At 46.0% G+C, this 27,260-nt stretch overlaps 1 protein-coding gene across 3 annotated transcripts; it reads right to left on the bottom strand.

Annotated features, from left to right (window-relative positions):
* Nucleotides 1–317: 317 nt before the first annotated feature.
* On the bottom strand, nucleotides 318–27,156 carry LOC139537370 (M-phase phosphoprotein 9). 3 transcript variants are annotated; one of them, XM_071338605.1, is made up of 23 exons: nucleotides 27,040–27,156; nucleotides 25,958–26,238; nucleotides 25,700–25,847; nucleotides 24,621–24,710; nucleotides 23,692–24,543; nucleotides 18,363–18,435; nucleotides 17,757–17,860; nucleotides 16,589–16,705; nucleotides 15,995–16,482; nucleotides 9,253–9,402; nucleotides 8,744–8,831; nucleotides 8,460–8,675; nucleotides 8,126–8,173; nucleotides 7,957–8,021; nucleotides 6,084–6,185; nucleotides 5,685–5,939; nucleotides 5,426–5,562; nucleotides 4,706–4,939; nucleotides 4,397–4,514; nucleotides 4,165–4,238; nucleotides 3,873–4,078; nucleotides 1,728–1,796; nucleotides 318–1,472 (listed from the first exon to the last, which is right to left on the bottom strand). In XM_071338605.1, exons 2-23 carry the CDS (start codon nucleotides 26,200–26,202, stop codon nucleotides 1,371–1,373), a joined length of 3,981 nt encoding a protein of 1,326 aa, XP_071194706.1. In that variant the 5' UTR covers nucleotides 26,203–26,238; nucleotides 27,040–27,156; the 3' UTR covers nucleotides 318–1,370. The 3 variants fall into 3 exon arrangements, with proteins under 3 accessions (XP_071194706.1, XP_071194712.1, XP_071194718.1); XM_071338611.1 differs by lacking the exon at nucleotides 8,126–8,173; XM_071338617.1 differs by lacking the exons at nucleotides 318–1,472; nucleotides 1,728–1,796; nucleotides 3,873–4,078; nucleotides 4,165–4,238; nucleotides 4,397–4,514 and having other exon boundaries at nucleotides 4,725–4,939; nucleotides 5,380–5,562.
* Between the last annotated feature and the right edge of the window lie 104 nt (nucleotides 27,157–27,260).

Genomic DNA, 27,260 nt, shown 5'->3' with positions numbered 1-27,260 from the left:
ACCCAGTTTTGGACACTGATGGCCAAATTGAATATCTTTGAATGATTTGTGTAACAGAAACTATTTATTCTATATAGATGAGGACTCTGACTGTGGCACAGCGGTCTAAGGCACTGAATCTCAGTGCTTGAGGTGTCACTAGACACCCTGGTTCGAATCCAGGCTGTATCACATCTGGCTGTAATTGGGAGTCCCATAGGGCGGTGCACAATTGGCCCAGTGTCGTCCTGTGTAGGCCGTCATTGTAAATAAGAATTTGTTCTTAACTGATTTGCCTAGTTAAAAAAAGAAAAGCTGGTAATGACAACCCACATAGGTGTTGTAATAATGTAAGCATTATTTATTGTGCGCAAACAGTACATTTTTTGTTCCAGTGAGGTTAATTTCAAGTCATTGCAAACTGCAAAAAATGTTAATAAAACACAACTTGACCAAAGAAACTGAAACAGTGCAACTACCATGCATTACAACAAGCAGTGTACTTGGGTGTGTTTGTTATTTCAAATGTGTGCTGGTTTGGTTTTTGCATGAGATCCATAGTATACAGAGAAGAGAGGGTGGTTAGGTACTGGTGAAATCCCTCCCTTCACAACATGGAATTAACACAAAACAAATGGAATGTTCAAAGGAGATAAAAAATATATATATAAAAATGGAAAGCAATTAAAAATGTGCTACAGTACAAGGTTTTTGTAAAGGATCAAGTAATGGTGAAACTGAAGAATATAATACTAGCTTGGTCATACAAAAATTGTAGAATTGAACATTGTAGGCTATAAAGATTATTATTATAATTCTTTTTTTTAAACGCACCATTGTAATGAACACATAAAAATGCAATGTAATAAATACAATTGTATGCGGTGTACTATGAATAAAACATTTTAAAACAATGCATAAAAATGTAGACAGAAGTGGCAGTGATACATTCCAGATGGGTACATGTCTCTGCTGGATATTAGGAGGTTCTTCCATATTGAAAAATCGACATAATTGACCTGAATATGGCAAGTAAAGCATATAATATTTGTATTTTTTAAACATGAAAAAAAAAGTAAACGACTTTACAAATCTGCGCATTTCTAAAAAATATACTCCACAAATAGTGAGCTCTTCCAAACATATAGAAAAATATCCCCGAGTTATATGTGTAGAAAAGACTGTGGGTCATGATACAGAGAGAGAGTTAAGAGAGGACAATATGGGCTCTGTATCAATCTACAGCACAGAAAACTAGAACTAGTTCTATAACTAGGACACAGAGTTGATATCTAGTCATCTATAGCTAGGACCAGGAGTATTTCCTGACCATGCAAACTGACCAGGAAAACTCTAGGCCCTACCTATGACGTCATCTAATAAAAACATTGCTATATGTTGGCAGAGGAGCGTAGAACATGGAACCTCTTCAGGGTCATGCGGATGGAACCCAGGTCACGGTTTACTCTCTCTAGACGGTTCTCTAAGGCCACCTGGGGAGTAGGGGAACAGTCATTAAGCTAGAACAGCTTTAAACATTCACACATACCGTACACAAAGACCTCTGTATTGAAGTGATATCCCATCTCTGTAGTGTTCCATTCAAAATACTATTCAAATTGCCATACAAGAGTCTACTTCCTCAAACAAACATGTTCATGACAACAAAAATATGAATTTTCAACCCAGTCATGGTTTTTACTGATATGTAATGAGGCCTAGCAGGTTTGGTGTGACTGTAACCTTACCTCATCTAACCTGGTCTGCAAGCTCACCCTCCCACCAGATCCAGGCATCCGGCTCAACGCTGACTCAATCTGCACAAACACACACAAATTAATACCATGAATAAATAAATATATAACCAATGCATCAACTCACTTCATAGCACTCAGATTAAATCAGATTAACCAGGCAGGCAGGCTGCCCTGCAGTGTGTGTGTGTTTGTTTGTGTTGCGCTGGGCAGACGCAGGCGTGTACGTAAGCTTGCTGACGGGTAACGGGGTTAGCACCCCTCAGTCAAAACAGAGCAGGAGAGGACAGAGCAGAGCGGGACAGGCCAGGCGGAATATATGAATCCAGCTATAAATAGAAGTCATTAAGAGTGGAGTGGTTGTAAAACCATAAAGCCAGGTTATATAACAGGAATATATTAGGAGGACTGCCTCCGTCATTAATAGATATAAACCATTAATAAAATACGAAGCCGTGCAAACCCAGAATCAACGTTACCCAAACTAAACTCCTAGCCCCTGTCCCTAAGAACTCCCTGTAGATTTCAAAGAGGTTGGATGGATATGAACTATATGGTAATATTGCTCTGGTAGGTTGATTCCACTGCATTGCTTATTGCCATCCAATCTTTACAGATCTACAGTGCATTCAGACCCCTTGATTTTTTCCACATTTTGTTACAGCCTTATACTAAAATTGATTGTTATTTTTTATCCTCATCAATATACACACACACACAAAACAGTTTTTTAGAAATGTTTGCAATTTAAAAAAACTGAAATATCACATTTACATAAGTATTCAGACCCTTTACTTTGTTGAAGCACCTTTGGCAGTGATTACAGCCTCCAGTTTCCTTGGGTATGACTCTACAAGCTTGGCACACCTGTATTTGGGGAGTTTCTCCCATTCTTCACTGCAGATCCTCTCAAGCGCTGTCAGGTTGAATGGGGAGCGTCGCTGCACAGCTATTTTCAGGTCTCTCGGGTTCAAGTCCGGGCTCTGGCTGGGCCTCTCAAGAACATTGAGACTTGTCCCGAAGCCACTCCTGCGTTGTCTTGACTGTGTCCTTAGGGTCATTGTCCTGTTGGAAGGTGAACCTTTGCCCCCAGTCTGAGGTCCTGAGCGCTCTGGAGCAGGTTTTCATTAAGGATATCTCTGTAGTTTGCTCCGTTCATCTTTCCCTCAATCCTGACTAATCTCCCAGTCCCTGCCGCTGAAAAACATCCCCACTACATGATGCTGACACCACCACGTTTCACCGTAGGGATGGTGCCAGGTTTCCTCCAGACGTGATGCTTGGCATTCAGTGCAAAAAATTCAATCTTGGTTTCATCAGACCAGAGAATCTTGGGGAGTTTCTCCCATTCTTCTCTGCAGATCCTCTCAAGCGCTGTCAGGTTGAATGGGGAGCGTCTAAATAATTATAATAATAATCTTTATAGCCTACAATGTTCAATTCTACAATTTTTGTATGACCAAGCTAGTATTATATTCTTCAGTTTCACCATTACTTGCTCAGTTTGGCCCGGACAGCCAGCTCTAGGAAGTCTTAGTGGTTCCAAACTTCATCCATTTAAAAATGATGGGAGGCCACTGTGTTCTTGTCGACCTTCAATGCTGCAGACATAATCCTGACTCGGAGCTCTACGCACAATTCCGTCGACCTCATGGCTTGTTTTTTTTCTCTGACATGCACTGTCAACTGTGGGACCTTATATAGACAAGTGTGTGCCTTTTCAAATCATGTCCAATCAATTGAATTTACCACAGGTGGAGTCCAATCAAGTTGTAGAAACATCTCAAGTATGATCAATGGGAACAGATGCACCTGAGCTCAATTTCGAGTCTCATAACAAAGGATATGAATACTTATGTAAATAAGCTATTTCAGTTGTTTTTTTATACATTTGCAAAAAAATCTAAAAACCTGTTTCCGCTTTGTCATTATTTAATCAATTTTAGAATAAGGCTGTAACGTAACAAAATGTGGAAAAAGGGAAGGGGTCTGAATACTTTCCAAATGCACTGTACAGGTGTCTAGGGGTAGGGCTATGGGTAAAAGGCATGTTTCGTCTTGTGGAAATTGTACATTGCTAGTGAGTGGCCTGTCCCTGTCATAGTGTATCTATAAGAACCTTGTAACAGTCTGTCTCACCTGTTGTTTCTCCATAGTGAGCTCGTCTAACATCCTCTCAGCGTCGGCCAGGGAGTGGAGCCTGGTCTGGAGGTCTGTCCCTGGGTCCTGGAGGTCTGAGCATGACCCCCCAGTCCCTTGCTCCTGCCAGCCCAGCCCAAAGACACCCTCCTGGGGGTCAACACTGCCTGAGGACTCCACTGAGCCACCAGACGACCGCTGGGAGGCTGGAGGAGAAAGAAACAGGGCAGTAGTGTTAGGGAACTATTCAACTGAACACACTAACCAGGAGTCAGGGAGGTAAGTCAAACACCTTCTGGGAACAGTCTCTTCCTGGGGCTGGAGTTGTGGAAGGAGTGGCGTCTCTGGTCTAACGCCACGTCAAACCTGAAACAGACAATCACAACTCTGAACTCTAAGGCTCAACATATCAAATACCGTAGCTGGAGTTGGAGCGATCACGCACGTAACAAACAGTAAGCATTTTAACCAAGGGTGCAAAGATTCAGCTAAGGAAGGGTCCTGTAGTCCACGGGTACTACTACCTGTTGTGTAGCTGTTGTCGTGGTGGTGGGTTGCCAAAGGCAGTGGAGTAGTTCTCTGCAGGACAGCGTTTGGGGCTGGACTTAGCTGACAGAGGCATCATTAGGGTCTCCCTCTTAGCTAAAACAAGATAACACTAGATTAGTGAAATCACTTAACATAGTGAACTAGTCTCCACATACACAAAAGTACACATTAGGTAATAGAGTATTGAGATACACCAGGAAGAGAAAGTGGATACCTAGTCAGTAGCACAACTGAATGCATTCAACCCAACCCCGATAAAGGAGTGATGAGAAAAACAGACGTACTGGGTGTAGTAGGGGGGAAGGTGGTCCTCTGGGTGCGGGGGGGCAGAGAGGAGGACCTGTGGCCTTCTGGAGACAGACTTCTCTGGGCTCTCAGCAGAGACACACCCCTGACTGTCCCGGACATTCCCGTCTCTAGGCCAGCCACATCCTCCATAGCCCTGTCAAGGTCCTGTGTTTGTGGTTCTCTGTGGTTTCTCTCTATGAAGCCAACAGTAGTCCTCCGGCTGCCCAACCCTGCAACACAGACACATAGAGACAAATGACAAATGAGAAAAACACTCCCAGAAACAGATGCTTTCAGAGTGAACCACATTGAAGTTTTTACTGTTGATGGGTCTTTCAGAGTAGAGAAACAGGTTGTTTCAACTTAGAGCTGCTAATTTCCTTAGCACTGCCAAGATAATATCTGTTTGCAAATCACTACATTTTCACAAGACAGAATCTTAATTTGCTGGTATCAGATGAAATGAAAAACAAATATCCAAACGGCTGAGGTCAGGGGAAACACAACCTCCATGGTAAAAGCTAGCGTTAGCAGAAAATGTAAGACTGGAGCCAATGAATGAGTCATGCTGAAGGCCAGTGTTCCAGCCCAGCATTAACGATTGAGTGGAGAGTGACATGAGTTAGTAAGTGAGTGGAAGGCCTACTGTGGGATGAGGACTGTGTCTTACAGTAGGGCCAGTGAAAGTGAGTCAGTGGTACTGTGGCTGGTCTTACAGGGGGCCCGGCCCTCAGTGGTCCTGGTCTCCTCAAGCTCTATCAGGGCCCTCATCAGTGGGGTCAGAGGCCCCCGAGCCTCCCTCACACCCCCACCCTGGTTCTGGGGCTGCTCACTCTCTGGAGGGGACGAACACCTACAGGACAAGAGTGAGGTAAACTGGTCAGCTTTATAAGCATGGTTAAATCAAGGGGAAAAGGAATTAAGAGGAAATATTCTTAAGTTAACACTACAACCACAAGTTAACCTCAACCACACCTCCTGCTGCCAGTGTGGCCCGAGTTGCCTGATTGGTCAGTTTGAGGACAGGGAGACTTCCTGTAGCTGCCCAATTGGTCAGTTTGAGGGCAAGGAGACATCCTGTAACTCTGCGATTGGTCAGTTTGAGGACGAGGAGACTTCCTGGTGCTATGTGATTGGTCAGTTTGAGGGCAAGGAGATATCCTATATGTGGATTCTTGTTGCCGAGGGTGTTTGCTGGGGGACAGCAGCAGGTCCGGATGGTGGTACAGACTGGAGGGATAACAGTAAAAACAGCTACTGTCAAACAGACAGACAGACTGGAGGGGTTTAACAACAGTAACAACAGCTACTGTCAGACCTGCTTTGGGACCTAATGGAAGCACAACATGGATGCATGAGTTGAGGAGACCTTACCCAGCTCCAGAGGACTGTGTGTGGTTCTGGACGGCCTGGCGACTCCTGGCTTGGTTCACATAATCCAGTTGATTCACCTGGCTCTCCATCTTACAGATCACCCTGAGGAGGAGAGGGTCACAGACAGACGGAGGGGGAAGACTGTTACAGATCACCCTGAGGAGGAGAGGGTCACAGACAGACGGAGGGGGAAGACTGTTACAGATCACCCTGAAGAGGAGAGGGTCACAGACAGACGGAGGGGGAAGACTGTTACAGATCACCCTGAAGAGGAGAGGGTCACAGACAGACGGAGGGGGAAGACTGTTACAGATCACCCTGAAGAGGAGAGGGTCACAGACAGACGGAGGGGGAAGACTGTTACAGATCACCCTGAGGAGGAGAGGGTCACAGACAGACGGAGGGGGAAGACTGTTACAGATCACCCTGAAGAGGAGAGGGTCACAGACAGACGGAGGGGGAAGACTGTTACAGATCACCCTGAGGAGGAGAGGGTCACAGACAGACGGAGGGGGAAGACTGTTACAGATCACCCTGAGGAGGAGAGGGTCACAGACAGACGGAGGGGGAAGACTGTTACAGATCACCCTGAAGAGGAGAGGGTCACAGACAGACGGAGGGGGAAGACTGTTACAGATCACCCTGAGGAGGAGAGGGTCACAGACAGACGGAGGGGGAAGACTGTTACAGATCACCCTGAGGAGGAGAGGGTCACAGACAGACGGAGGGGGAAGACTGTTACAGATCACCCTGAGGAGGAGAGGGTCACAGACAGACGGAGGGGGAAGACTGTTACAGATCACCCTGAAGAGGAGAGGGTCACAGACAGACGGAGGGGGAAGACTGTTACAGATCACCCTGAAGAGGAGAGGGTCACAGACAGACGGAGGGGGAAGACTGTTACAGATCACCCTGAGGAGGAGAGGGTCACAGACAGACGGAGGGGGAAGACTGTTACAGATCACCCTGAAGAGGAGAGGGTCACAGACAGACGGAGGGGGAAGACTGTTACAGATCACCCTGAAGAGGAGAGGGTCACAGACAGACGGAGGGGGAAGACTGTTACAGATCACCCTGAAGAGGAGAGGGTCACAGACAGACGGAGGGGGAAGACTGTTACAGATCACCCTGAAGAGGAGAGGGTCACAGACAGACGGAGGGGGAAGATTGTTACAGATCACCCTGAGGAGGAGAGGGTCACAGACAGACGGAGGGGGAAGACTGTTACAGATCACCCTGAGGAGGAGAGGGTCACAGACAGACGGAGGGGGAAGACTGTTACAGATCACCCTGAGGAGGAGAGGGTCACAGACAGACGGAGGGGGAAGACTGTTACAGATCACCCTGAAGAGGAGAGGGTCACAGACAGACGGAGGGGGAAGACTGTTACAGATCACCCTGAGGAGGAGAGGGTCACAGACAGACGGAGGGGGAAGACTGTTACAGATCACCCTGAGGAGGAGAGGGTCACAGACAGACGGAGGGGGAAGACTGTTACAGATCACCCTGAGGAGGAGAGGGTCACAGACAGATAGATAGAGGGAAGAGTGTGTGGGTGATAGGACAGACATCCTATATCTCTCCACTGTTGCTGGGTCCAAATAATGACAAAGAAAGAAAACCTGGCACACGATACATGCAGGTCCTGTCTATGCTTTGGTTGCCAAAATAGACAGTCACCAAGAGAAGAACTCTCTCTTAGTCAAAGGATCCTGCATTAATGTCACTCAACAACTGATGTCAGATATGGACAAATTCCAAAAACTCTGTCATGATTCACCTAGCTTATCTATCCTGTAGATGTTGGTTTTCATAGACAAGACAAAGAAATAAGGTGTCCCTGCAGGTCTTGGTGTTGGATGCTTCATGTTACCTTTTTAGTCTAGAGATCTGCTCGTTGGCATCAAACAGCTTGTTCTCTGAAGACATCAGGTTGTCCTGTTGACAGAGAAATAAGGTTGAAATATTAGTAGTACAACGTGTCACCTGTTCTTGTCGAGGTGGAATAACACAGAAACAGACATCACTAATAGATCAGTTACCTTCACCCCCTCGTGCTCTTTCCTCAGAGAGTCATACTCCCCCAGAAGCTGAGGCAAAAACACACACAACTCTTAAGTCATCATGGCCACACACACACACACACACGCACACACTTGAGCTACAGCCAAATAGCCTATTACAAGACCATCTGCACACATCAGTAGGTAATAAGTAAGCTGCTCAGATAAAAGACTGGTTGGTGTTGAAAACACAGAGGTACAGTTCTGCAGGAGATCTCTCAGACTACAACACCTAGAAGGTAGTCTTTCCCAGACAGTCAGAGACCAGAGATCTGGGTTTACTTAACTAGTTTAGTATAAGTGCAGAACTCACGTCCTGCAGCATCTTGTACTCCCTCTCCCTCCTGGCCTCCTTCTCTTCTGTTTCTCTGCAGGCGTTCTCCAAGGCCTCCTCTAGCTGCCGGACCCGGGTCCTGAGGCGGCCAGCTGAGGCGTCCTTCTCCCTGACTGACCGCCTGTTTTCGTCCAATCGCTGCTGCAGGGACGTTGCCGTGGAGCAGGCTGTGTCGTAGCGCTCCGGCCAGTCAGCCTGTCAGAGAAAGCAGAGCTTGTTACACACACACACACACACCTCTAGGGGTATAAAAGGCATCTTACCAGTTGTTTTTCCAGGATGGAGTTCTTGTTCTCCAGCTCCTGGATACGGCTGCTGGCTTCAGACAGAGCCCTCTCTAGCTGAGCACACCTGGTATTACAACAACCACAGGTTAGATCACACACACACACACAGCCCTAACCTTAACCCCTAACCCCAATTCTAACCCTAAAGCCAACCCCTAACCCCAATTCTAACCCTAAACCTAACCCCTAAGCCTAAAATGGTCTTTGTCCCCACGAGGGAGAATCTTCCTTGTTTTACTATCCATGTGAGGACTTTGGGGATTTCCGGTACCCACGAGGATAGTAAAACAAGCGCACACACACACACACACACACACACACACACACACACACACACACACACACACACACACACACACACACACACACACACACACACACACACACACACACACACACACACACACACACACACACACACACACACACACACACACACACACACACACACACACACACACACACACACACACACACACACACACCTCTGTCTGAGTGTGTGGTTGCTCTGCTCTAGGTCGTGTGGCAGGTCTCTCAGGTCCAGTTTGTCTCTGAGGAGTTTGATCTCCGCCTCATAGTAAGCCTTCAGATCAGCTACATGACGACAGTGTTTCTCCCTCAGATTCTCTCTCAGCCTGGAGAAAGAGGGGAGGATAGGAAGTTGGGAAAATTGGGAAGAGAGTGAATGGGAAGAGGAGAAAGAAGGAGTACTGCTCAGAATGCATCAGTTACACGGGTTATTCTACTGCTCAGTACGCATCAGTTACACGGGTTATTCTACTGCTCAGTATGCATCAGTTACACGGGTTATTCTACTGCTCAGAATGCATCAGTTACACGGGTTATTCTACTGCTCAGAATGCATCAGTTACACGGGTTATTCTACTGCTCAGAATGCATCAGTTACACAGGTTATTCTACTGCTCAAAACGCATCAGTTACACGGGTTATTCTACTGCTCAGAACGCATCAGTTACACGGGTTATTCTACTGCTCAGTACGCATCAGTTACACGGGTTATTCTACTGCTCAGTACGCATCAGTTACACGGGTTATTCTCCTGCTCAGAATGCATCAGTTACACGGGTTATTCTACTGCTCAGAATGCATCAGTTACACGGGTTATTCTACTGCTCAGAATGCATTAGTTACACGGGTTATTCTACTGCTCAGAATGCATCAGTTACACGGGTTATTCTACTGCTCAGTATGCATCAGTTACACGGGTTATTCTACTGCTCAGAACGCATCAGTTACACGGGTTATTCTACTGCTCAGAACGCATCAGTTACACGGGTTATTCTACTGCTCAGAACGCATCAGTTACACGGGTTATTCTACTGCTCAGAACGCATCAGTTACACGGGTTATTCTACTGCTCAGAACGCATCAGTTACACGGGTTATTCTACTGCTCAGTACGCATCAGTTACACGGGTTATTCTACTGCTCAGTACGCATCAGTTACACGGGTTATTCTACTGCTCAGAACGCATCAGTTACACGGGTTATTCTACTGCTCAGAACGCATCAGTTACACGGGTTATTCTACTGCTCAGTACGTATCAGTTACACGGGTTATTCTACTGCTCAGAACGCATCAGTTACACGGGTTATTCTACTGCTCAGAACGCATCAGTTACACGGGTTATTCTACTGCTCAGTACGTATCAGTTACACGGGTTATTCTACTGCTCAGAATGCATCAGTTACACGGGTTATTCTACTGCTCAGTATGCATCAGTTACACGGGTTATTCTACTGCTCAGAATGCATCAGTTACACGGGTTATTCTACTGCTCAGAACGCATCAGTTACACGGGTTATTCTACTGCTCAGTATGCATCAGTTACACGGGTTATTCTACTGCTCAGAACGCATCAGTTACACGGGTTATTCTACTGCTCAGAACGCATCAGTTACACGGGTTATTCTACTGCTCAGAACGCATCAGTTACACGGGTTATTCTACTGCTCAGTATGCATCAGTTACACGGGTTATTCTACTGCTCAGAATGCATCAGTTACACGGGTTATTCTACTGCTCAGAACGCATCAGTTACACGGGTTATTCTACTGCTCAGAACGCATCAGTTACACGGGTTATTCTACTGCTCAAAATGCATCAGTTACACGGGTTATTCTCCTGCTCAGAATGCATCAGTTACACGGGTTATTCTACTGCTCAGAACGCATCAGTTACACGGGTTATTCTACTGCTCAGAACGCATCAGTTACACGGGTTATTCTACTGCTCAGAACGCATCAGTTACACGGGTTATTCTACTGCTCAGAACGCATCAGTTACACGGGTTATTCTACTGCTCAGAACGCATCAGTTACACGGGTTATTCTACTGCTCAGTACGTATCAGTTACACGGGTTATTCTACTGCTCAGAATGTATCAGTTACACGGGTTATTCTACTGCTTAGTACGCATCAGTTACACGGGTTATTCTACTGCTCAGTACGCATCAGTTACACGGGTTATTCTACTGCTCAGTACGCATCAGTTACACGGGTTATTCTACTGCTCAGAACGCATCAGTTACACGGGTTATTCTACTGCTCAGAATGTATCAGTTACACGGGTTATTCTACTGCTCAGTACGCATCAGTTACACGGGTTATTCTACTGCTCAGTACGTATCAGTTACACGGGTTATTCTACTGCTCAGAACGCATCAGTTACACGGGTTATTCTACTGCTCAGTACGTATCAGTTACACGGGTTATTCTACTGCTCAGAATGTATCAGTTACACGGGTTATTCTACTGCTCAGTACGCATCAGTTACACGGGTTATTCTACTGCTCAGTACGCATCAGTTACACGGGTTATTCTACTGCTCAGTACGCATCAGTTACACGGGTTATTCTCCTGCTCAGTACGTATCAGTTACACGGGTTATTCTACTGCTCAAAATGCATCAGTTACACAGGTTATTCTACTGCTCAGTACGCATCAGTTACACGGGTTATTCTACTGCTCAGTACGCATCAGTTACACGGGTTATTCTCCTGCTCAGTACGTATCAGTTACACGGGTTATTCTACTGCTCAGTACGCATCAGTTACACGGGTTATTCTACTGCTCAGTACGCATCAGTTACACGGGTTATTCTACTGCTCAGTACGCATCAGTTACACGGGTTATTCTCCTGCTCAGTACGTATCAGTTACACGGGTTATTCTACTGCTCAAAATGCATCAGTTACACAGGTTATTCTACTGCTCAGTACGCATCAGTTACACGGGTTATTCTACTGCTCAGTACGCATCAGTTACACGGGTTATTCTACTGCTCAGTACGTATCAGTTACACGGGTTATTCTACTGCTCAGAACGCATCAGTTACACGGGTTATTCTACTGCTCAGTACGCATCAGTTACACGGGTTATTCTACTGCTCAGTACGTATCAGTTACACGGGTTATTCTACTGCTCAGAACGCATCAGTTACACGGGTTATTCTACTGCTCAGTACGTATCAGTTACACGGGTTATTCTACTGCTCAGAATGTATCAGTTACACGGGTTATTCTACTGCTCAGTACGCATCAGTTACACGGGTTATTCTACTGCTCAGTACGCATCAGTTACACGGGTTATTCTCCTGCTCAGTACGCATCAGTTACACGGGTTATTCTCCTGCTCAGTACGTATCAGTTACACGGGTTATTCTACTGCTCAAAATGCATCAGTTACACAGGTTATTCTACTGCTCAGTACGCATCAGTTACACGGGTTATTCTACTGCTCAGTACGCATCAGTTACACGGGTTATTCTCCTGCTCAGTACGTATCAGTTACACGGGTTATTCTACTGCTCAGTACGCATCAGTTACACGGGTTATTCTACTGCTCAGTACGCATCAGTTACACGGGTTATTCTACTGCTCAGTACGCATCAGTTACACGGGTTATTCTCCTGCTCAGTACGTATCAGTTACACGGGTTATTCTACTGCTCAAAATGCATCAGTTACACAGGTTATTCTACTGCTCAGTACGCATCAGTTACACGGGTTATTCTACTGCTCAGTACGCATCAGTTACACGGGTTATTCTCCTGCTCAGTACGTATCAGTTACACGGGTTATTCTACTGCTCAAAATGCATCAGTTACACAGGTTATTCTACTGCTCAGTACGCATCAGTTACACGGGTTATTCTACTGCTCAGTATGCATCAGTTACACGGGTTATTCTACTGCTCAGTACGCATCAGTTACACGGGTTATTCTACTGCTCAGTATGCATCAGTTACACGGGTTATTCTACTGCTCAGTACGCATCAGTTACACGGGTTATTCTACTGCTCAGTACGCATCAGTTACACGGGTTATTCTACTGCTCAGTATGCATCAGTTACACGGGTTATTCTACTGCTCAGTACGCATCAGTTACACGGGTTATTCTCCTGCTCAGTACGTATCAGTTACACAGGTTATTCTACTGCTCAGTATGCATCAGTTACACGGGTTATTCTACTGCTCAGTATGCATCAGTTACACAGGTTATTCTCCTGCTCAGAATGCATCAGTTACACGGGTTATTCTACTGCTCAGTATGCATCAGTTACACGGGTTATTCTACTGCTCAGAATGCATCAGTTACACGGGTTATTCTACTGCTCAGAATGCATCAGTTACACGGGTTATTCTACTGCTCAGAATGCATCAGTTACACGGGTTATTCTACTGCTCAGAATGCATCAGTTACACGGGTTATTCTACTGCTCAGAATGCATCAGTTACACGGGTTATTCTACTGCTCAGAATGCATCAGTTACACGGGTTATTCTACTGCTCAGAATGCATCAGTTACACGGGTTATTCTACTGCTCAGAATGCATCAGTTACACGGGTTATTATACTGCTCAGAATGCATCAGTTACACGGGTTATTCTACTGCTCAGAATGCATCAGTTACACGGGTTATTCTACTGCTCAGAATGCATCAGTTACACGGGTTATTCTACTGCTCAGTATGCATCAGTTACACGGGTTATTCTACTGCTCAGAATGCATCAGTTACACGGGTTATTCTACTGCTCAGTATGCATCAGTTACACGGGTTATTCTACTGCTCAGTACGCATCAGTTACACGGGTTATTCTACTGCTCAGAACGCATCAGTTACACGGGTTATTCTACTGCTCAGAACGCATCAGTTACACGGGTTATTCTACTGCTCAGTACGCATCAGTTACACGGGTTATTCTACTGCTCAGTACGCATCAGTTACACGGGTTATTCTACTGCTCAGAACGCATCAGTTACACGGGTTATTCTCCTGCTCAGTACGCATCAGTTACACGGGTTATTCTACTGCTCAGAACGCATCAGTTACACGGGTTATTCTACTGCTCAGTACGCATCAGTTACACGGGTTATTCTACTGCTCAGTACGTATCAGTTACACGGGTTATTCTACTGCTCAGAATGTATCAGTTACACGGGTTATTCTACTGCTCAGTACGCATCAGTTACACGGGTTATTCTACTGCTCAGTACGCATCAGTTACACGGGTTATTCTACTGCTCAGTACGCATCAGTTACACGGGTTATTCTACTGCTCAGTACGCATCAGTTACACGGGTTATTCTACTGCTCAGTACGCATCAGTTACACGGGTTATTCTACTGCTCAGTACGCATCAGTTACACGGGTTATTCTACTGCTCAGTACGTATCAGTTACACGGGTTATTCTACTGCTCAGAACGCATCAGTTACACGGGTTATTCTACTGCTCAGTACGTATCAGTTACACGGGTTATTCTACTGCTCAGAATGTATCAGTTACACGGGTTATTCTACTGCTCAGTACGCATCAGTTACACGGGTTATTCTACTGCTCAGTACGCATCAGTTACACGGGTTATTCTACTGCTCAGTATGCATCAGTTACACGGGTTATTCTACTGCTCAGAACGCATCAGTTACACGGGTTATTCTACTGCTCAGAATGCATCAGTTACACGGGTTATTCTACTGCTCAGTACGCATCAGTTACACGGGTTATTCTACTGCTCAGTATGCATCAGTTACACGGGTTATTCTACTGCTCAGTATGCATCAGTTACACGGGTTATTCTACTGCTCAGAATGTATCAGTTACACGGGTTATTCTACTGCTCAGTACGCATCAGTTACACGGGTTATTCTACTGCTCAGTACGCATCAGTTACACGGGTTATTCTACTGCTCAGTATGCATCAGTTACACAGGTTATTCTACTGCTCAGTATGCATCAGTTACACGGGTTATTCTACTGCTCAAAATGCATCAGTTACACGGGTTATTCTCCTGCTCAGAATGCATCAGTTACACGGGTTATTCTACTGCTCAGTACGCATCAGTTACACGGGTTATTCTCCTGCTCAGAATGCATCAGTTACACGGGTTATTCTACTGCTCAGTACGCATCAGTTACACAGGTTATTCTACTGCTCAGTACGCATCAGTTACACGGGTTATTCTACTGCTCAGTATGCATCAGTTACACAGGTTATTCTACTGCTCAGTACGCATCAGTTACACGGGTTATTCTACTGCTCAGAACGCATCAGTTACACGGGTTATTCTCCTGCTCAGTACGCATCAGTTACACGGGTTATTCTACTGCTCAGAACGCATCAGTTACACGGGTTATTCTCCTGCTCAGTACGCATCAGTTACACGGGTTATTCTACTGCTCAGAACGCATCAGTTACACGGGTTATTCTCCTGCTCAGTACGCATCAGTTACACGGGTTATTCTCCTGCTCAGTACGCATCAGTTACACGGGTTATTCTACTGCTCAGAACGCATCAGTTACACGGGTTATTCTCCTGCTCAGAATGCATCAGTTACACGGGTTATTCTACTGCTCAGTACGCATCAGTTACACGGGTTATTCTCCTGCTCAGAATGCATCAGTTACACGGGTTATTCTACTGCTCAGAACGCATCAGTTACACGGGTTATTCTCCTGCTCAGAATGCATCAGTTACACGGGTTATTCTACTGCTCAGTACGCATCAGTTACACGGGTTATTCTCCTGCTCAGAATGCATCAGTTACACGGGTTATTCTACTGCTCAGTACGCATCAGTTACACGGGTTATTCTACTGCTCAGTATGCATCAGTTACACGGGTTATTCTCCTGCTAGTTCCTCTGGTATATAAACAATATTAGTGTGGCTGAATATATAAAAACATAACCAGCCTCTGGCCACTCACAGAGAGACGACCACAGGGTCTTCCAGCGATGCCGCTTTCTCCATACGAGGGTTGCCCCGGGAGAGTGTGTGGGAGTGCGTGTGCTTCCCAGACACAGCCAGTTTCGTCAGGTTGCTGGTGTGTGTGTGGCTCCCCTCGTCCTCGCTGGCCTGAGTGGCCAAGGCCTTGCGCTGCTGGCTGCTGGGGAGCACCAGGGGCTTGGAAGTAGAAAGGGATGATGGGGCCACTTTTATCCGAGCAGAGGCTACCCTGGCTGGGGTAGGTGCGGTGGCAGAGAGGCTAGAGGCATTGGAGGGGCAGTCTGTGTCCCCGGGGTTGGCACTGCCCTCGGCCATGCTGTCTGGGCTAACTGGGGTACAGGGGGTGCCAACGCGGGGGTAGACGTGCGGCAGGGTGGGGTACGACGGGCTGCTGAAGTGGGAGGGCGAGGTGAAGCCGGAGGTCCGGTCTGACTGACGGAGGTGAACAGTGTGATCTAGAGTTAACACCTAGAACAGAGAGAGGAGTAGAGAGTTAGAGCTAGTGTCTGTGTGTCTGTGTGTCTGTGTGTCTGTGTGTCTGTGTGTCTGTGTGTCTGTGTGTCTGTGTGTATACCTGTGGTGATGTGGGGCTGCATGTGCGAGAGAGGTCCCAGTCGGTGCGTTTGGTCTCAGTTCTCTGCTTGTTGTGGTAGATCTCTCTGAGAGACAGCTTCTGTTCCTCTGTAGAGGTCTGGAGGAGGAAGAGAGACACAGACACTGTCAGAACAACACACACTCTGGAGAGGTCTGGGAGACACAGAGACACACACTCTGGAGAGGTCTGGGAGACACAGAGACACACACTCTGGAGAGGTCTGGGAGACACAGAGACACACACTCTGGAGAGGTCTGGGAGACACAGAGACACACACTCTGGAGAGGTCTGGGAGACACAGAGACACACACTCTGGAGAGGTCTGGGAGACACAGAGACACACACTCTGGAGAGGTCTGGGAGACACAGAGACACACACTCTGGAGAGGTCTGGGAGACACAGAGACACACACTCTGGAGAGGTCTGGGAGACACAGAGACACACACTCTGGAGAGGTCTGGGAGACACAGAGACACACACTCTGGAGAGGTCTGGGAGACACAGAGACACACACTCTGGAGAGGTCTGGGAGACACAGAGACACACACTCTGGAGAGGTCTGGGAGACAGAGACACACTCTGGAGAAGTCTGGGAGACAGAGACACACTCTGGAGAAGTCTGGGAGACAGAGACACACTCTGGAGAAGTCTGGGAGACAGAGACACACTCTGGAGAGGTCTGGGAGACACAGAGACACACACTCTGGAGAGGTCTGGGAGACAGAGACACACTCTGGAGAAGTCTGGGAGACAGAGACACACACTCTGGAGAGGTCTGGGAGACAGAGACACACTCTGGAGAGGTCTGGGAGACAGAGACACACTCTGGAGAAGTCTGGGAGACACAGAGACACACACTCTGGAGAGGTCTGGGAGACAGAGACACACTCTGGAGAAGTCTGGGAGACAGAGACACACTCTGGAGAAGTCTGGGAGACAGAGACACACTCAACAACTAACACAATGGAGAGAGATGGAGCAATCTATTTATTTTCACTTGGGATTGAGGTCTGCAAATTTCTCGTAATGCATATTATGGGATTCCCCTAATGCAGATGGTTTAGAGACAAACTTTTTCAGCACAATGAAAATAAACATTGTATTTAGGTGGAACAAGTTTGGATTGTCCTTTTGTCATTCACCTACCAGACTGATAGACGCCTCCTGCAGCAGGAGGTAAGCTCCACTGTCAAAGCTGTCAGGTAGAGGGCAGTAGAGCTCACTCTCATCCAGACGCCAGTATGTCAGACCTGGAGGACAAGAAGGCACCTCTTACTACATTATAACAACCTCAGTCCTATACTGCTTCCTAACTACTTTACTACAAGCACTTAGCATTACAGCATTTCAGAACTGCTGTTGCAGCGAAGGCAACAGTGTGATTCAACAAGATCACTCAGTATGTAGGTCAATGTTTAACACTAGAACCGCTGGGCCACGAGGCGCCACTCATCAAAATAACGAGCAGTCATTCTGACTGCAACATTCTAACAGTGGAATTAATACATTTCATATATGCTCTCTCTAAAATAATCATTTGTGTTCATGAAGGTGTTCGGTAACATTAGAATATACGTTTTTAAATAATAAAATAGCATTTTTCAATTACTGTAGGCTATATGTAAAAACAAGAAAAACTAAATTCAACGTGGCGTGCCTTTGTTACAACGATCAAACAGAAACCATGTGTTGGAACACGGAAACAGCTTATTATAATAAGAATACAAAGAGCTGTGTGTGTTGTGTTGTTACCTGAGACCTCAGACATGAGGCTGTCACTCCTCCTCAGAGGGAAGGAGTTGGTGGAGGGAGCAGCCCACCCATGCTGAAAACAGAGAGATTAAATGAAGAGAGGAGAGAGAGAAGAGAAGAAGACCCAAAGCTTTCTCTAGTCCTTTTCTAAATGCTTCCAAAGCAGGGCAGACACAGAGTCTAGTCCTTTTCTAAATGCTTCCAAAGCAGGGCAGACAGTGTCTAGTCCTTTTCTAAATGCTTCCAAAGCAGGGCAGACACAGCGTCTAGTCCTTTTCTAAATGCTTCCAAAGCAGGGCAGACACAGAGACTAGTCCTTTTCTAAATGCTTCCAAAGCAGGGCAGACACAGTGTCTAGTCCTTTTCTAAATGCTTCCAAAGCAGGGCAGACACAGAGTCTAGTCCTTTTCTAAATGCTTCCAAAGCAGGGCACAGACAGAGTCTAGTCCTTTTCTAAATGCTTCCACAGCAGGGCAGACACAGTGTCGAGTCCTTTTCTAAATGCTTCCACAGCAGGGCAGACACAGTGTCGAGTCCTTTTCTAAATGCTTCCACAGCAGGGCAGACACAGTGTCTAGTCCTTTTCTAAATGCTTCCAAAGCAGGGCAGACACAGAGACTAGTCCTTTTCTAAATGCTTCCAAAGCAGGGCAGACACCGTGTCTAGTCCTTTTCTAAATGCTTCCAAAGCAGGGCAGACACAGAGTCTAGTCCTTTTCTAAATGCTTCCAAAGCAGGGCACAGACAGAGTCTAGTCCTTTTCTAAATGCTTCCACAGCAGGGCAGACACAGTGTCGAGTCCTTTTCTAAATGCTTCCACAGCAGGGCAGACACAGTGTCGAGTCCTTTTCTAAATGCTTCCACAGCAGGGCAGACACAGTGTCTAGTCCTTTTCTAAATGCTTCCAAAGCAGGGCAGACACAGTGTCTAGTCCTTTTCTAAATGCTTCCAAAGCAGGGCAGACACAGTGTCTAGTCCTTTTCTAAATGCTTCCAAAGCAGGGCAGACACAGTGTCTAGTCCTTTTCTAAATGCTTCCAAAGCAGGGCAGACACAGTGTCTAGTCCTTTTCTAAATGCTTCCACAGCAGGGCAGACACAGTGTCTAGTCCTTTTCTAAATGCTTCCAAAGCAGGGCAGACAGTGTCTAGTCCTTTTCTAAATGCTTCCAAAGCAGGGCAGACAGTGTCTAGTCCTTTTCTAAATGCTTCCAAAGCAGGGCAGACAGTGTCTAGTCCTTTTCTAAATGCTTCCAAAGCAGGGCAGACACAGAGTCTAGTCCTTTTCTAAATGCTTCCAAAGCAGGGCAGACACAGAGTCTAGTCCTTTTCTAAATGCTTCCAAAGCAGGGCAGACACAGTGTCTAGTCCTTTTCTAAATGCTTCCAAAGCAGGGCAGACAGTGTCTAGTCCTTTTCTAAATGCTTCCAAAGCAGGGCAGACACAGTGTCTAGTCCTTTTCTAAATGCTTCCACAGCAGGGCAGACACAGTGTCGAGTCCTTTTCTAAATGCTTCCACAGCAGGGCAGACACAGTGTCTAGTCCTTTTCTAAATGCTTCCAAAGCAGGGCAGACACAGAGTCTAGTCCTTTTCTAAATGCTTCCAAAGCAGGGCAGACAGTGTCTAGTCCTTTTCTAAATGCTTCCACAGCAGGGCAGACAGTGTCGAGTCCTTTTCTAAATGCTTCCACAGCAGGGCAGACACAGTGTCTAGTCCTTTTCTAAATGCTTCCAAAGCAGGGCAGACACAGTGTCTAGTCCTTTTCTAAATGCTTCCAAAGCAGGGCAGACACAGTGTCGAGTCCTTTTCTAAATGCTTCCACAGCAGGGCAGACACAGTGTCGAGTCCTTTTCTAAATGCTTCCAAAGCCGGGCAGACACAGTGTCGAGTCCTTTTCTAAATGCTTCCAAAGCCGGGCAGACACAGTGTCTAGTCCTTTTCTAAATGCTTCCAAAGCAGGGCAGACACAGTGTCGAGTCCTTTTCTAAATGCTTCCAAAGCAGGGCAGACAGTATCGAGTCCTTTTCTAAATGCTTCCAAAGCAGGGCAGACACAGTGTCGAGTCCTTTTCTAAATGCTTCCAAAGCAGGGCAGACACAGTGTCGAGTCCTTTTCTAAATGCTTCCAAAGCAGGGCAGACACAGTGTCGAGTCCTTTTCTAAAAGCTTCCAAAGCAGGGCAGACACAGTGTCTAGTCCTTTTCTAAATGCTTCCACAGCAGGGCAGACAGTTTCTAGTCCTTTTCTAAATGCTTCCAAAGCAGGGCAGACACAGTGTCTAGTCCTTTTCTAAATGCTTCCACAGCAGGGCAGACAGAGTCTAGTCCTTTTCTAAATGCTTCCAAAGCAGGGCAGACACCGTGTCTAGTCCTTTTCTAAATGCTTCCAAAGCAGGGCAGACACAGTGTCTAGTCCTTTTCTAAATGCTTCCACAGCAGGGCAGACAGTGTCTAGTCCTTTTCTAAATGCTTCCAAAGCAGGGCAGACAGAGTCTAGTCCTTTTCTAAATGCTTCCAAAGCAGGGCAGACACCGTGTCTAGTCCTTTTCTAAATGCTTCCAAAGCAGGGCAGACACCGTGTCTAGTCCTTTTCTAAATGCTTCCAAAGCAGGGCAGACACAGTGTCGAGTCCTTTTCTAAATACTTCCAAAGCAGGGCAGACACAGTGTCTAGTCCTTTTCTAAATGCTTCTAAAGCAGGGCAGACACCGTGTCTAGTCCTTTTCTAAATGCTTCCAAAGCAGGGCAGACACAGTGTCTAGTCCTTTTCTAAATGCTTCCAAAGCAGGGCAGACACAGTGTCTAGTCTTTTTCTAAATGCTTCCAAAGCAGGGCAGACACAGTGTCGAGTCCTTTTCTAAATGCTTCCACAGCAGGGCAGACACAGTGTCTAGTCCTTTTCTAAATGCTTCCAAAGCAGGGCAGACAGTGTCTAGTCCTTTTCTAAATGCTTCCAAAGCAGGGCAGACACAGTGTCGAGTCCTTTTCTAAATGCTTCCAAAGCAGGGCAGACACAGTGTCGAGTCCTTTTCTAAATGCTTCCAAAGCAGGGCAGACAATGTATTAAGGCCATTTCAGTGCCAACAGAAATTTTATTTGAATTCCATATTATTTTATTTATAATGCACAAATTGAAACATTGAATTCAGAAATTGAACTTGTATTTCATGATTTAAAACTGAATTGAATGAATATTGCATTCAGTTTTAAAATGCTATTTATTTTTAATTAAATATTCAATTTCAATATTTATATATTCAATTTCAATATGGTAGATTGTAGTTTATAAACGATCATTTCAAGTTGATCAAAATGTCATATTTTCAACTTTTCAAATGCATTCAGATTCAATTTTCTAAATTCAGATTCAAAACCAGAGACAACATCCTGGTACTTGTTCAGCTGGGAAAGGTATAGGAGAACAAATAGAATCAAACACACACTGTGGTAATCAGAAATGTATTGGGGTTTCTGAAGCCAAAGTGGCATATTGAATTTATTTTCTTCCAATGAATTTTGCTCTAGCATTTGAACCATTTTGGCTATGAACCGTTATAACCAACCGCGCTATTGAAAAAGGCCTTTAATTGCGCAAAAGGCGCCACTTCAGGCTGAGGAGTGAGTTTCATTGATCCCCATCTGCTACACTAATACAAGTCTTCAAGATCCAGCAAAGTTACTCATCTGGTTTGGTGATCCATGCTTATGTGAGGAGAACCTTGCCTGAGACCTGGAGATGTGTACGTTTGAGGTGTTATTTTTCACCAAACCACCTCTGTCGCACTCATTAAATGGGGTGCACAGATCTTCTGCTTCTGTATGCCTGTCACGCCCTGACCTTAGTTATCTTTGTTTTCTTTATTATTTTGGTTAGGTCAGGGTGTGACATGGGGGATGTATGTGTTTTGGCTTGTCTAGGGTTTTTGTATGTTTATGGGGTGTTACTTGTCTAGGTGTTTGTATGTCTATGGTTGCCTAGATTGGTTCTCAATTAGAGGCAGCTGTTTATCGTTGTCTCTGATTGGGAACCATATTTAGGCAGCCATATTCCGTTGGGTATTTCGTGGGTTATTGTCTATGTGTAAGTTGCCTGTGTCTGCACTTATTGATTATATAGCGTTACGTTCGTTTTTTATTTTGATAGTGTGTTTAGTGTTCTTTGTTTCGGTAAATAAATAAGAAGAATGTATTTATATCACGCTGCGCCTTGGTCCTCCTCTCTTCCTCCATACGACGAACGTGACAATGCCACAGAAAGGGTTGTTGTGCAGTAGTCCTGATTTCGAACCCAGTCACTTATATTGGTGCCGTGATCTCTGAGTATGAGGTCAAAGGGGGGTGAAATGTAACCGAGGGGGTTCGATTAACCTTGCTGGAGACTTGAAGACTTGTGTTAGCTTCCTAAACAAATCCCCATGTGCTTTATCTAAGTGGGCTAACACAGTCTTGTGACACGCAGGAGACCTGGTTCGAACCCAGTCAGTCACAAGAGCAAGATTAAATAGAGAGTGGAAAGGCTATCCTTAGAAGGACTATGGCTGTGCTCTTCAACTGTATTCTTATGGCGGCCAAATCATGTTTGTGACACTCCCTTATAGCGTGGCCTGTGATCATCATAGAGGAGAACAGAAAGCATATCCATGCTCTAGAGTCTCTTAGCTTTCAGCAATGGGGTCATAATAGTTTATAGGCAAAGCGGTTCAAACGCTAGAGACAAATTCATAGGAAGAACATAAATACAGCATGGCACATTCAGAATCCACCAGAAGCTTCTGTTTACCACAGAGAGCGTTTGATTCCTGGCTGGCAAAGTACCAGGATGTTGTCTCTGGTTTTGAACCTGAATTTAGAGAACTGAATCTGAATGCATATGAGAAGTTGAATATATGAAACTTTGATTAACTTGAAATGATGGTTTGTAAACTTGATACACAGTCAATGAATGCAATATCTACCATATTGAAACTGAATATATAAATATTGAATTTGAATATTCAATCAAAATAAATAAACTGAATGCAATATTCATTCAATTCAGTTTCAAATCATGAAATACAAGTTCAATTTATGAATTAAATGATTCAATTTGTGCATTAAACATCCAAAAATATTACATTCAAATTCAATATCCTAACACAAATTCTAAATTATGAAATTCAAATACAATTTCTGTTGGCACTGAAGTCACTCCATAACAGTGACACACACAGACAAAATACATGGTGATATAACAAAATGCCAGAGCACTATACTGACTCTAGTAATCCAAAGATCATTTTATCTAGGTACAAAAATTCTAATGGAACAGGAGTGTGTCGTCCGGTGCTAGGCATACCTGGTCCTGGAGGTCAGTGTTGTCCAGGGGGCTGTCTCTGGGGCTCTTCCTGGAGCCGGGCTGCTGCTCCTGGGGGGAAGAGGTCTGAGGGTCGCTCTGGCCCAGGTACGGGGCCTGAAGGGGTGAGGGGGAGGCCTGGGGATGTTGGGCCTGCCCTGCCCTGCTCTTCTTGGGTTTGCTGCATCTGTGTCTTTGAGCCCAGGACGTCAGCGGTTGGCTGGAGGTTCTCTGCTGCTCAGGTGGTGGACTAGGATTGGCTCTAGGAGCCACCTCATTGGCCGAGGCGCTCCTCTGTTGACCCTCCTGGCCAATCAGAGTGATCTCTGTGTCGTCCTGGAGGTGAAGGGACCAGCTAGGCTCCTCTTCCACCTGGCCTGTCTCCTCTGCTCCCCCCGGAGTCACTGTCCCCTCCAGCCCTGTGCCCCAGGCCGACAGGGTCCCGTACCCACTGCATAGCACCGTCCCTGCCCCATCAGCACACCTCTCTCCTGGGGTGACCGGCCCTGGCCGGGGGGGTGGGGGTTGAGGGGAGGTGGAGCTCAAAATGGGTTGGGGGACAAAGAGGGAGGTGAGGGGAGCAGAGAGGGGCGAGTTCCCATTGGGAAGGTCCGTGCAGGTTGAGGGGTGGTTGGGGTTGGAAGTGGGGGGTGAAGGGTAGTCCTTGGTAGTAACAAGAGGGGAAGAGGTGTAGTCTGGGTGTGTCTGTGTGACAGTAGACAGAGTAGATGCGTAATCGTGATGTGTCTGTGTGTTGGTGGTAGCAGTAGGGGTATATGGGTAATCGTGGTGCGTCTGTGTGCTGGTCTGGCGGTTCTGGAGCTGAACTAAGGCTTTGATCTCATCCTGAATCAGCTGGAGGAGAAAAACAATCACAGTGTAAACAAGCATCATCGGGGATTCTAGAACAGGCCAAGTATAGTAGTACAGACCTGTATTTGGCACTGGTACTGTTCTTGCTGAGCCAAGATCTGCTCTTGGTATTGTTTCTCTACTAGCTGAAACAGATGCAGCCATCGGCCCTGTTCAACAAACACACGTACACATCTTCAACATTAGGTCTGTAAACCATAGCACAAGACAGAGCATTGGAAGAGTTGTTCTTGGAGGTATGTGTGTTCAGCGTGAATATGAATATAGCAAATAGTCAAATGTTCTGATTGGAGGGTAGAATAGTGACAGCTGGGAGTTAGGCTCGCAGCTGGGGTCTGTGTGTTCGCGAGACGCACACGGAAGCAGCTGTGCTCCAGTTATGACGTGAGAAAGGGGAAACCGTTGTACTATGCCATGCACCCAGGGAGGGGGGTATGCACCTGATATTACAGCCCATAAAAAAAACTCTCAGATTCCCTTTTTGAGACTCTGCTGTTTGCGCATATTCATACGCAGTAAAAAATATACCTATTTCAGGGTACAATACCAGACCTGGGCTTCAGAACAATAGTCTAAACTAGACAAGTGAAATCTAGCATGTGTTCTTTTAGTTCAGGAAAAATGAACAAGAGGAGACATGGGCAGGTCATTAAGACAATTAAGAAAGATCCCTGTATTCAACGCTGGGGAATACAGTACTATGCATCTCCCCGGTGTGCTTTCCTCTGTGTGTGAGATGAGATGGCACTGCTGCATCACAAATCATCTCCCGTGTCTGAAAAGATCAGCTGCAGTGGTGTGATGTGTGCAGTCTGGGGACCGATTGTGTGTATGTATCTTTGTGTGCTGTCAGCTGAGATCCACAGGGACAGCAGAAGCGACAGCGGAGAGATGAGGCTGCCCAACACACTGCAGGAGAATAATGACAATGCCAGCGAACCCCAACGTCACCCTTACAGGGAGAAGTTGAGAGAACACACACTTCTCTGAAAAATGAATTGCCATGGACATTTCTCCATCAGTTGCTGTATTACTACTTGAAAGTCCTTCCACACTAAATACAAAGTCTCCTATATATCCGTGTTGTCCACCTATCTTGTAGTTACACACCAACACTGCCAAACAGACACATTCCTACCTCACAGTCCTTCCACATCTCCGGGTCAGTCTCCCCACTACTCTGTATCTCCTGGACCAGGGCCCTGAGGGTCTCCAGGGAGGAGGGGTTGATGAAGGGAAGACACTTCCCAGACCCAAAGGCCTCCTCCGTACTGAGACACAGACTCCTGAAGAACACAACACACAGGAGTTAGGACAAGGGATTAGGATGGATTGTACTTTCCATACCTCCTACATTGACACCTCCAGTCAGAGAGCACGGTCTCTCTACACACACCTGATCTTCTGGGGGAGGCTGCATGCTGGGGTCATGTCATAAGCTCTCCCATCCACAGCGCCCCCTGCAGTCTTGGAGGTGATTTTGCATTCCTCCGGCCCAGCTAGCCCCAACCCAAGCCCCAGACCCGAGGCTGCTGAGGTGCCCTCTGAGGACTCACTCTCCTTGCCCCCTTCCCCGTTGGCATCGGCATGGCAGTGGCTCAGGCTTGAAACATCCTCAGAGATACTGTCATCTGTGGACATGCTTATGGGCTTGCGACCTGGGGAAGAGTCTGATACCTACAGGGGAGATAGAGAGGGTCAATGAATGGGTGGAAGGAGGGAGACTATCTTGAGGGGGAGCTGAGGGGGAGGGTCTAACACCTGCGGGAGATAGAGGAGAAAGGTCTAAAGTAAAGTATGACAAACATTGATTTCAGGCTGAACTGTCCCTTTAAACTCCAGACAGACAGTAACCAGGGCTGTGATGTGAGATGAAAACTTTCAATTTCACTGGGGCAGATTAACTCAAAGAATAACTTGCATACCCTTCCTGGATCAGTTTAGAGAAGCCTTGTGATATATAGCTGACAAGAGCATTAACCAGCATTAAACAGATAAGCTGGCATAGCTTCCATTAAATAGCTCACAGGGAAGGAAGCTTGCATGAATGGCATCATGTCACAACAACTGACCATGCAACATAACCTCCACAGTCAACACGACCAGCTGCTTTGATTTAATATTGTTCTCTCCTTGATAAGGGAATAAACCCCGTTACATAGCTATCCAGCGAAATATGCCTGGATATCGTAGCTAGTACCCTTCTGCTAGCTAATACAGTATCAACCTATTGATTGCCTGGCCAGTTTCCAGTTTGGTTGCTGGCTGGATCCTACTGTCTAGCTAGCTAACCATGTTAGCCAAACTGACAGGTTTGCAGGCATCAACGTTTACGTGTAACGTTAGCTAGCGAACGTTACATCTTGACAATGATTGAAACTAGCGCCTTAGTTATACGCGCAATAAGCACATAATCGATTCATAGTTAATGTGTAAAGTAGGTGAATTAGATGATAAATAAAGCTACAATCAACTTACCAGTTAACTTGTAACATAACTTCACCCATATTTCCTCTCAACAATACTAGCCAGCTAGTCTACTGCATCTAATGTAGTTTTTACTCGGGCTAGCAGTGCTGCAGCACAATGTTCAACTGCAAAACATTACGCAATGTCTAATTGGCCGAATGGAATAGAACACGAGTTACCTGATTGGCTGTCTCTCTTATTCAAACCTTATGATTGGCTATGATGCACAA

This window comes from Salvelinus alpinus, chromosome 1, assembly GCF_045679555.1.
Source record: "Salvelinus alpinus chromosome 1, SLU_Salpinus.1, whole genome shotgun sequence".
Classification (NCBI taxonomy): Eukaryota; Metazoa; Chordata; class Actinopteri; order Salmoniformes; family Salmonidae; genus Salvelinus; species Salvelinus alpinus.
This window is presented reverse-complemented; position numbering and strand designations above follow the sequence as displayed.

Excerpts from the sequence above, each read along its gene's own strand:
- LOC139537370 (XM_071338605.1), bottom strand. The coding sequence starts at position 26,202 with ATGTCCACAGATGACAGTATCTCTGAGGATGTTTCAAGCCTGAGCCAC. Across the intron at positions 16,706-17,756 it reads AGGAGGCGTCTATCAGTCTG|ACCTCTACAGAGGAACAGAA; the intron begins GTAGGTGAATGA and ends TTCCTCCTCCAG. Across the intron at positions 6,186-7,956 it reads CAGATCTCTAGACTAAAAAG|GGTGATCTGTAAGATGGAGA; the intron begins GTAACATGAAGC and ends TCTCCTCCTCAG.